The sequence below is a fragment of the Perca fluviatilis genome, chromosome 5 (assembly GCF_010015445.1).
Source record: "Perca fluviatilis chromosome 5, GENO_Pfluv_1.0, whole genome shotgun sequence".
Classification (NCBI taxonomy): domain Eukaryota; kingdom Metazoa; phylum Chordata; class Actinopteri; order Perciformes; family Percidae; genus Perca; species Perca fluviatilis.
In genome coordinates this window covers 19,781,969-19,793,639 of record NC_053116.1, presented here as the reverse complement: position 1 = coordinate 19,793,639, position 11,671 = coordinate 19,781,969, and the positions used below count along the sequence as shown (strand labels likewise).

General features: G+C 38.1%; 1 protein-coding gene across 1 annotated transcript; it reads right to left on the bottom strand.

Moving 5' to 3' along the window:
• Positions 1-414: 414 nt before the first annotated feature.
• LOC120558919 (thyrotropin subunit beta-like) lies at positions 415-1,460 on the bottom strand. Its single transcript, XM_039800273.1, has 3 exons — positions 1,200-1,460; positions 899-1,061; positions 415-621 (listed from the first exon to the last, which is right to left on the bottom strand). Exons 1-3 carry the CDS (start codon positions 1,259-1,261, stop codon positions 415-417), a joined length of 432 nt encoding a protein of 143 aa, XP_039656207.1. The 5' UTR covers positions 1,262-1,460.
• Between the last annotated feature and the right edge of the window lie 10,211 nt (positions 1,461-11,671).

The window sequence follows — 11,671 nt, the reverse complement described above, 5'->3', positions numbered from 1 at the left end:
TAGCGGTTAGGCAACTGTGTGCAAACAAGTACAAGTATTCCCAGTAGAGTGAAACCCTGGTAAATTTACTTAAATGAACAAGACCATTCTCCTCCCAAACTGAACATCATATTAGACTTTCTTTAATATGGAAATACACGTATTATGCACTCATCTGTTGCTTGTATATTCATTGTCATTGATTAATTTACACAATTTTCCCAATAAAGTTAAATACATGTTCAACATAGTGTTTTATAGCAATAGCCTACATTGCCAAACAAACTAGAGAAAACAATATGAGGAGCTGAGATGCACAACACTGACATCAACAAGCAGAGAGTCCATCAGCTGTCGCATTGCCATGCATGTGCATTTGGTTAGCAGGTTCCCACAGGGGCGGCGTCTGCGCCAAGGGTCACGGTGCACCGGTCATTAGGGATCCGGCTGTTGCGAGCACCAGTGATGTGTGCGCGTGTTGCAGCGCCTGCAGCTGCAGCGGTTGGCCGCAGGATAAAACAGCTGAGGGCTGACATCCTGAGGGCAGCCTGGCACATGGGCAGCTCGGTACACCAAGGACAGAGGCACACAGCTGCGCTGGATCAGGAAACTCCTCCCAAGCCGTCCCCTCAAATTGGTGTCCTAAAAAAGGGGAAACAAGGAGTGTTTACACAAGTTGGGGTGTGTGTCAATAAATGCGTTACAATTAAGTAATATATTATCACACTTCTACCCATATTACTTGCACAACGTATCTAGACCCAACAAAATGATTTTCATTTTGATCCACATATTGCCTACAGCATATCAAAATCATTTAGTACGTATCATGTGCATCACATCAACCTCACTATTTTGCATCTTTAACAAAATGTTCAGATGACGAGCTACCACGAACAGTGTGAGAGTGTGTATTTACCTGTGTGTAACAGTAGCCGCTGCAGATGGTAGTGTTGATGGCCACACACTGGCCACAGTCGTGCCTCTCAATCCATATGGTGTGATTCTTCAGCATACAGGCACACACCGCTCCATGCATCAATGCACACAGCAGCATGCATTTCACCACTAACAAACCCATGCTGAAAGTGTAGACAGTGAGACAGTCACGCTGAAAATGATAACTACAGAAAACAATAGATGCACTCAGGAGAATACCATTGCAACAATAATATATTTTTAAAATTCACGCAAACCTAAATTGAAGAAAGAAAACACACCTTGACATTATGTCGTTCATGCAATTAGGCCTACAGAGATGCCCAATGACGACAATATGCATTTAAGTGTGAAAGATTTGATTGCAGATTAAGTTATTTCAGTTCCAATCCAATCTAATAATCCAATAAATCTGTGCTCTCTTTTTCAAATGAGATGATCTTTATGTGTCTGGATTCTTCCTCTCGTTGTGTCCTCTCAGTTCCCCAATTCTGCCCTGTTCCTCTCCTTTGTGAATATCTGAAAAGATCAAGGGTGTCCATCCTCTTTTATGGAAACCCTGATCCACCCCGACTGCCCCAGTAGACTTTAGTCTACAACATCATTCCAGAAATCACATGTCATCTACAATGTTTGGATTTAAGAGTGGTCTCAAAACACAGGAGTAGAGAGAGTATGTGGGTGTGTTCAGTGTGTGTGCATGAATGTACAGTGTTTATTTTCGCAGGTCATATTGAAGAATATGGGCTCAACCATTTGGCATGCAGGCGAAATGGGGTGGGGGGCGGGGGTCATGTTAATGTCAGGTTCTGCCAGACAATATCTGTAAAAACAGCAACAAAATACAACACCAGGCCCGGCCGCTTAAACGGTAGCGGCTGCTCAAACCTGATCCATGTGGTTGATTCCACATGATTTAGATCATGGGAAGTCTGCCTACTATACACGTGTTTTGATTTCATTTGTAGGCTAAGAGGTGCGCCAAAATTACTGAAAGTGATTCCCCTTTTAAAAGTGACACCTTCAAGACAAATGAGTGTAAGCAAATTGGGGAAATGTACATAAGACACTTATTTAGTAGCATGAATGGCTATTTGTGCCACTTAATGATAAGTTGAACAAATAATCATCTGACAAATCAGTAATAAAAATATGATCAGCTACAACTGTGAAAATAAAAAAACAGATACATCTGTCAATGTCTACATAATAAAAATATTAATAAATAAACAAGGAAATTGGTTTAAAAAAAGAGTTATCAAATTTAGACACATTTTGAAAAAAATGAATAAAAAAATATTTTCATTTTCTGTTTTCCCTTTCCGCTAATGCTGGGTCAGCTTTCACCTGTTCCTGTCTCCTGAGTGAAAAGGTGATGCCCTCCTTTTTTAAGCCATTAATGCTCCCATTATTCTGTATTATATCTGTTTCTAATGTGGGTGGCCATGTGCCCTCACATCTGTCCCTCCCAAAGTAGTCAATAAACATGTTTACTAAACACAATTGAGGATAAAGGGTCCATAATTCTTTAAAGAGCTCCTGGTGCAGTAGTAGTCTTGCCAATTAGGGATATGTAACCCATAATTCTTAACAATGCTCCTTAAAATTAAGAGTTCTGAGTTTGATTGTTTTAGTAGTAGTAGGAAACAAATACAAACAAAGGGTTACTCCCACCAGCAAAATTGCTCCTATCCATATATATATATATATATATATATAAGAGATATAAGGAGGAGGTTTCTGTCACTTTGGTATGTGGGATTTTGATGGATGACCTTTTGACCTGGGGGTCAAGAGGTCACGACCTGTCAGAAAGTGATTGATGCCTTCCAGGTGTGTGTGACTGGTCTGTTCTGGAAGCTTCTAGAAGGAAGGCGTGTCCCCGAAATGACGTGTGTTAAGTGATGCAATGAGCGTCACAGGAAGTAGAAAAATGTTTCATTTAAATGATCCAATGAGCGTTAGAGATGAAATATCCGGATGTGTTTGAAATGATCCAGTGAGAGAAGAGGGGTGTAGCGTTAAATTTTGAGCATAAAAAGGGTTTCTTCCCCGTTTGAAACAGAGAAAGATAGGTTTTTCATTCTACACACAGCATGAATGTAAGTTTGAGTAACACTGATGCGTTTGAAATGAGCCAATGACCAAGAATTAAATCAAGTATCTTTACACTCTTTGGAGCAGAGAGCAGAACGTGTGTAAGGCAGGGTTGTAAAATAGGAATGTGTAAGGCTCCTCTTACAACAGGCCAAGTAAGTGATTGTAATAAGCGTGAATGGGCCTAAGCCCAAAGGTCAATGCATTTCTACCCACACTCACGCACACACACACACACACACACACACTCACACTCACACACACTCACGCACACACACACACACACACACAAACAGCCACAGTTCATGTTGTCAGTACATGTTGATCGTATGTCTGTGCATGCTTAGCTCTAGTCCATATGTCTGGCTGTCCTGCGTCCTCCGCTGCTCCGTACTCATCTGGCTGTGCCTTCTTCGTTCTGGCCCGGGGATCGGTGTTCACTCCCTTTTCCCAACATACCCCTTTTTCCCACGCCTCTTTTTTCCCATGCCCACAGCAACACTCTACCAGAAATTGCGTTTTCAATTCAAATAAGCGAACCAGTGAGAAGTAGTAAAAAAAAAAACATTTTCAACAGATCACACAAAACCACAAATGGCATTTGAACACATAACATTCATTGTGACTACTTTCTTTGAATTTTGAGTGATTTATTCAACTTAGTCACACTTATTTTTTGTTTACGGTCAAAATGACCGCCATAGAAAAAAAAAGTATAATATTCATCCATACACACACTCCTACAACTTTCCTGTGCTTGTGTGCCATTATACACATGAAACACACGCACACAAACAGACACAGTTCATGTTGTCAGTACATGTTGTCATGTTGCCGCTGCATGTGAGCCACTAATGTTCGCACACATATGCATATGAATTTTAATTTGTGAATACATTTGTATCATTTAAATGTAACCACATTGACTTAAAAGATTGTTTGTGTTTAATGTGGTGAAAGATGCAAACAAAAATTAAAAAACAAAAAGTATGCTTTTGTATTTATACAAAATGCAACCTGAACCAAATATGTTTCTTTGTAAAACGCCAGCGTTAAAAGTAAATAGTTCTAACTTGAAGTTATATGACTTCACCGGATGCATTTATGTTTTAGAGACGTTGCGTTGTAATTCAGAATTAAAACAATGTCGCCAAAATGTAAGTCTTACAGGCAAGATATGGTATGTTCAACATGAATTTGTGAATACAAAACTTATTTTGTATAATTTTAATGTAACTAGCACATTTGACAAAAAAAAAATGTGTTTAATGTGGTGAAAGATGTCAATTTAAAAAAGATCAGTACTTCCTTAAGTATTTACGACCCTCATAAAACTGAATTCAAAGAAAAAAAAAAAAAAAAAGTTGAATCTGTTAAGATTATGAAGGGGCATACAAAGGCAAAGTTAGAGGGAGTAAGATAAACCCCCGGGGTAAAGATTTAAGACGGGTAGAACATGTTAAGGACAACATGCGGGAAGAAGGTCAACATGGCGGTGACTCAACAACAGGAACGGGGTGCATGGGTTTCGAAGCTATAAGTAAGCAGATTGGCGACTTTAAATCGTAACTAAAGCAAGATCTAAAAATGTTTAAAGAAGAAATTGAACATGACACGAGAGAAGAATTCCACGAGTTCAAGCAAGACGTCAACCAACAGCTAGCGACATACATGCATGCTATAAAGGAGCAAAAACGAGAAAATCAGCAAGATGGAGACCCAGATCGATGACACGGATACGTGGAGTACTGAAGCTAACACCACTCTCCAACAAATGATGAAGGACCAACAGAAGCTGGAGGACAAATTGAATGACTTGGTCGAGAGCAGGGCAAAGATGGGTCAGTGATAGCGTTTGTTAAAAACTGTTACGAACCAAACTGAGTGATGAGGTGGATTTGCAGATACGCGCGCCCGCACAAAGCCCTGGCACCGATACCTGGGTTTTTGTAAAATTAATTTCCAGCAATACAGTACTAAGGAGATGATTATCCTGAAAGCATGGCGACAGAAAATCACAATAGGATGTGGAGGGGTCCAGAGAAAGCGCTTGGTAGGAAACATCTGATGGAGCCGTCTTCACCATGGCAGAACGTGGGTTGTACACAGGTGGAGACCTTGAGAACAGTGCCAGGCGAGCTAGAGTACGCCCTCCAGAAATTTCAAGCGCCAGAAACCGGGAGGAGCAGTAGTGTTTCAATACAGACGGTAAATACTTGTCCCATAATATACTCTATTGTTAGCCAGACCCACATCAAGATCCTGGGTCTGGGAACTCACCATCGGTCAGGGCTCAATCCCATGGGCGGGATAAACGGAAGTCTTTCAAATTTCCTGTGCACCAATAGGATAGCGCTACAACCAGGCAGAGCAACGCTTAGGTGATAGATTAAACTTTTGCCGTATGTGGTCGGCAAAACTCTGAACACATCTTCATTTTTTAAGAATGACTTCAGTGCTTAACTCCAAGTTAACAGGTAGCAGCTAATGGGTAGGTGATTTAAAAACTTTTGGCTAAGTTGCTAAACGCATCTTGTTGTCATTTAAGGTCCCTGTTCATGTTGCACAGACATTTTAATTGCATTTTTGTCTGTTAAGAGGCACAAAGGTATCTTATGCCCCCAAAACTGCTGTTTCAGCTAAGTGGAAGCTCTGGGCATTAGCTGCAGCAGCTCCGTGTTGCTACCACTGAATTGGCTCGTATTTATTTTTTGCTATCATCAGTACTCACATTGGTATAGCGATCAAGATTAGTGTAAAAATTGACTTTGAAAAACTGACCCTGGCTGCCGCTAGAGTGCGTCTAGATATCTAGGCTACTATATTGTATTTTATGTGCTGACTCACGGGAGCAGTGAGAGGTCAGCTCTGTCTACGGGACTGTTAGTCAAAGTATCATTACCCTTACTTAAAACTTTTTATAGTTTTATTTTGTGTTTGTTATAATGCTTGTTCTAAGCACATTATTGTGCTCCAGTTATCTTTACTTATGGTTTCAATGTTTAGCCTGTGGGAACAGAATGGTGTGAGATATTTTCAGCCCTGCTGTGATGCAGTCTAATGAAGTGAAGTTACTGTCCTTAAATGTGATTGGGTTGGAAACCCAATTTAAAAGGTCTAAGGTAAAGGCCAAATTAAAAAAGAGAACGTGCATATATATTTTTTTTTTTGTTGAGTGCAACTCCTAATAGTAAAAAACTATTTTTCAAATAACTAATGGATGTAACTGCACTGGAAGGGTGTCTGTTTATGTGTAGGTGATTTTAACATAGTATTGAATAGCTACCTGGATACAACTAGTCTAAAGAAAAATAGAATTGAGGTAGCTGATGTCTCTGACCATAGTGCACTATATCTAACAGTTCAACTAGAAGGTAGGATGCGGAATAACGGGGTTAAATATAGGCTTATTAAATAACAAATCAGCTGTATAATAAATTAAATCAGATATAAGAGAATATTTGAAGATTAATGACAAACGGAGAGGTGGATCCATCTGGGACTCACTGAAGGCAGTGACTTGCGACAATTGATTGCCTTAACAACGTCAAATAAAAAGGAGGGTCTTGGAATATAATAACCTTGTATTAGGTATCTAATGTGGAGCAGCAACATAAAAATAACAGTGATCCACAACTTTTAGTGCAAATACAACAATTAAAGAATCAGATTAATGATCTATTAGAACAAGATGTTGAGGAAAGAAAGCTTTTTTACAACACATGCAAACAAAATCAGGCCGCTAAATTACTTGCTTACGTAAACAAGAAGCGGATAGTACCATACATAAGATGCGGGACCCAGAAACAAATCAACTAAAATATCATGCTGTAGAAATAGAAGACAATTTTCCTATACTACTACAAAAAACATATACCAAAACCTCCAGTACTAAAGTAGAAGCAATGGAACATTTTCTTAACGATCTGGATCTACCTCGTATTGGCAAAAAACAAAATGATTGTATCATTAGCAGATTTTTTTCACTGGAAGAGATAAATAATGCAATAGCCAACTTAAAATCAAGTAAAACTCCAGGTAGTGATGGTTTTCCAGTGGTATAGAACCTTTAAAGAAGAGCTAGTTCCCGTCCTGCTGAAAGCATTTAATGGGATTAAAGGAGAAGGTAAACTCCCTCCATCATGGAAAAGAGGCACTTATTACAAGTACTCCCAAAGGAGGGAATATTGGAGTAACTATAATTAGAACACTTTATCAACAACAAAGTCAATGGATCATTGTATCCATTTTTCACGATGGAGAGGGCACTAGACAAGGTTGTTGTCTCAGTCCCACACTATTTCGTTTAATATTGAACCCTGGACCTCCTTATCTATACTGATGGAAATCCTAGAGGAGTTTAGTTATTATGCTGGTTATAAAATAAATATTACAAAGACACAACTTTGGTCATTCAACTATACTCCTTCAAAGGAAATAAGATGTAGATATGATGTAAAATGGGATATGGAATCAATAAAGTACTTACGCATGTGCACATAGTTAAAACAAAATTATATAAGGTAAACTATAATTTAATTAACCAAAATATTAAAAAAGATATTGAAAGATGGTCTACACACCCATTGGATTTTAGTAGTAAGATTAGCGTAATTAAGGAACATTTTGCCTAGATTGCTATATCTATTCAGGCCTTGCCAGTAGTGGTCATCAGTTCTTAGCCTGGGATGGAAAGAAGCCTAGAATAAAATATGCAACACTTCAGTCGGCCAAACAATAAAGTAGGAATGGCGCTCCCCAATCTTAAAGCAGCTCAGTTCCGCCCCCTATTTCTTTGGTGTAATGACAACTATTTTGCTAGATGGAAGGAAATCGAGACGTACGTTGAAGGTTATCCAATACAGTCAGTGTTAGGAGAAAAAGAAGTTCTGGTTTAACTTTGCGAGGCAGCTAAAACTAAGGAAAGACCAGCGAGTGCTTAGATGATAGCCTTTGACACCCTGTTTAAGCCAGGAGTTATTCAAGGATTGGTCAGTAAAAGGTATTAAGGCAGTGTGTAATGCGATAATAGACAACAATGAATGACAGACTTTCCAAACATTAAAGAAAAATGTTCCCCTTCACAATCGGATTTATTTAGGTATATACAATTTAGAGATTACTACAACAAAGAATTGAAAATGGAGAACTCACAAGAATGTAATCCAGTTATAAGATAAATGATAAATGCTTATAGACCAAATAGTAACTGCGTTAAAATCATTTCTATGTTGTATGAAAGAATTATCGAATGTAGGAGCAACTCAACATTATATTTGAAATCAACGTGATAAAAGGAACTAATAATGGAAAATCCATCAGATGTATGGTACAATATGTGTTAAACCCAACATACTTCCGCAAGTTCACAACAATTGAGTGTGTTTAACTGGAAGAATTTGGTGCGTTTCTTTATTACACCTAAGATTAGCAGTAAAACATCATCACACACACGTTTTTTGGAGTTCTGAAAATAAAGGTCATTTTGGGAGGATGTACATTTAGTTTTGAGTAATGTACTTGGCTATAAGATTCCTTTCTTATGTACTGTCTTGTAATTGGGCCATATTTCACTTGTAACAGTACAGAGGGACAGAAACTGGTATAAACCCGATTGTCCTAAACAGCAACAATAGTTTGAGGTCATACATGAAATAAGGGAAATGGAAAGGTTGAACTAGGTCTGAGAAAAGGTGCCAAAAGATTGCAGAAGTGGACATTTTACGAATAAAGCATAAGGACATTGCAGCTTGGACTCATTAGTGGATAAAGCAGTGACTTGAAATGTATACATTTTATTTCTATTTTTATATCGCGCTTTCCTCTTGTTTCTCCCCTTTTTACGATTTATTTTATTTTATGTTATGTTTATGGTGTTGTTTTTCCATATATCACTCTACAAATTGAGGCGACTGTTCAGTTGTTTAAATGTACTGAAAATTCAATCAAAACTTCACCAGATGCATTTATGTTTTAGCGATAGTCAGTAATTTCCTAATACAGGTAATAACACATCGCCAAAATGTAAGTCTCACAGACAAGATATGGTATGATCAACATGAATATGAATTCATGAATACAAAAATGATTTTGTATAATTTTAATATAACTAACTTTCGCTAAAGATTGGATGTGTTTAATGTGGTGGAAAGATGTCGCTTTAAAAGAGTAGTAGTAGTAGTAGTAGTAGTTTAGCTAATTATAATAAATATACAAACATTAAACATTTTAAAACCTTATGTGATCAGTGTTAAAAACAAATGTAAGATGAGATTCAACGTTGCCCCAAAATTCTTTCTTTGTAAAAACGTCAACGTTAAAAAGTAAGTAGTACTACTTTTGCATTTTACTCTGGTCTTATGTTATCTGCATTTCAACCTGAGCTCAGAGCTTCTACTATGGATTTTTACTTATTATTTACAAACATTACCAGTGTTAAAAAACAAAGTGCTTGTGAGCATTTTGTATTAATGCAGGCTTTTAAAATGATATTGTATTCTCCTTGACGCATTACACAATATGTATAAAAATGTAAGATGAGATTCAACTTTGCACCCTGTCCTTTTTTTTTTTTTTTGTAAAAACACCAACGTTAAAAGTAAGTAGTACTATCTTGAAGTATTTAATAATAAGTATAAGTAAGTAACCCTGGTCTCATGTTATCCTTGCATTTCAACCTGAAGGTGCTAGATTATTTTAATTGTCTTTTTTCTATCTACAACATCTATCAATGTTGGAAGATCTCTTGGAGTAGACTAGTTTCTACCTTTAACAGAGCAAGGGCCTCTAGCTTGCAGTTGTCAGCTAAGGTCAAACTCTGCTCTGCACCGCTCCACACACACACACACACACACACTCACTCACACACACACACACACACACACACACACACACACACACACACACACACACACACACACACACACTCATTTATATGTTTTATGAGGACCAACTTTATAACCATCACTTGTGGGGGCCGCCCTTTCTAAAGGTGCTAGGCATGATAAAAATCAAGTATACTCAGCATAGCTTTGTTAGCTTATACCCCTTCAAACATCTGAATTGATAAAGTAATGACTTCCCCCATCCTATATGGGGACTTGTAAAAAACGAGTTAACATGGTTGGATTGGACCCTCATTTGCATGTTATTTACATAATTCCACACAAATTCCATCATGATTAGTGGGACTTTGCAACAAATAAATTAAATAAAGGTTTAATTTACAGATTTAATCCATGTAGAAATATGAAAATATGCATAAACAGTACTTTAATAACAAAATTTGTAAATTCATCTTATTAGCAATACGTTTATAGATAGCGTTATCATTGGAGCATGAAGCTTGAAAAACCATCACACATCTTAACATAGCAAAGACATATGATTTATTGATATACAGTTGAAACCAGATATTTACATACACTTCGAGAAAACTTATCAGTAGACTTTTATTTCTTTACTGTCATACATGAAATCCGGTAAACTTTTTCTGTTTTAGATCTCCATTTGAGTTAATTGGTGGCACGCCTGTGGATGCATATAAAGGGCGCACACCTCAAACACCAAGCCTCTTTCTTTGACATCATGGAGAAAATTAAGAGGAAATCAATCAAGACATCAGGAAAATGATTGTGTGGACATCTACAAGGTGTGGCTCATCCTTGGGTACAATTTCACAGATGCCTGAAGGTCCCCACGTTCATCTGTTCAGACAATAATAGCAAGTGCAAGCAGAATGTAAACCATCATACCGCTCAGGAAGGAGACGATTCTTAAATCCCAGAGAGGAAGGTTTTTTAGTGTGAGAATGCTGAATCAATCCAGGACAACAAAAAAAGACCTTGTGAAGAGCCTAGCTGAAACTGAGTAAGACCCGTGTCCACAGTAAAACAAGTCCTGTACCACCACATGAGCTAAAAGGTTACCCTGGGAGAAGAAGCCATCTTCAAAGCCACCACAAAAAGCCAGACATGTGGACAAAAATCTTAATTTCTGGAGTCCCATAATACCGGTCTTGACAGAAACAAAGGATTGAACTGTTGAGCTCCATAATGATAGCGGTATATTTAGGAAGAAAGAGTGAAGCTTTAGATCCTCAGAACATCGAAATTATTGAAGTATGGGGGTGAGTAGTATATGTATTATAGGGGTTGCTTTGCTGCATTAGGGACTGGTGCACTTCACAAATAGATGGGGTAATGAGAGAAAGAAAATGTTGTGGGATATATTGAAGAAACATCTGAAGACATCGGCCAGGAAGTTAAGCTTAGGCAAATGCTGGGTCTTCAAAATGGTGCACCTGACCCAAGCATACCTCCAAAATTAATTTACAAGAGTGGACAACTAAGTATTGGAGTGGCCTCACAAAAAGCGTTTCCTAGAATTTTGGTGACATTGAAGGAGTCTCGAGCAAGAAGGCCTACAAACCTGAGCCAGTTACACCAGTTCTATCAAAGGAGGAGTGGAGCCAAAATTCAGCAAACTGTAGCAGAAAGCTTGAGGAAGGATACCAAAAACGTTTGGCCCAAGTGAAACAGGAAATCCTACTAAATCTAGAAGTGTTCGCTTTGGAGGTGTAAGCCGATGATGATGAAAAGGTTTACAGGAGAGCGGTTGCGCCATTGCTGCCAAATAAATACGGGGTGTTAAGCGT

Coding starts and splice junctions, on each gene's coding strand:
- LOC120558919 (XM_039800273.1), bottom strand. CDS start 1,261: ATGCATATTGTCGTCATTGGGCATCTCTGTAGGCCTAATTGCATGAAC. Junction 1,062..1,199: donor ATGAACGACATAATGTCAAG/GTGTGTTTTCTT, acceptor CTACACTTTCAG/CATGGGTTTGTTAGTGGTGA. Junction 622..898: donor GCGGCTACTGTTACACACAG/GTAAATACACAC, acceptor CCCCTTTTTTAG/GACACCAATTTGAGGGGACG.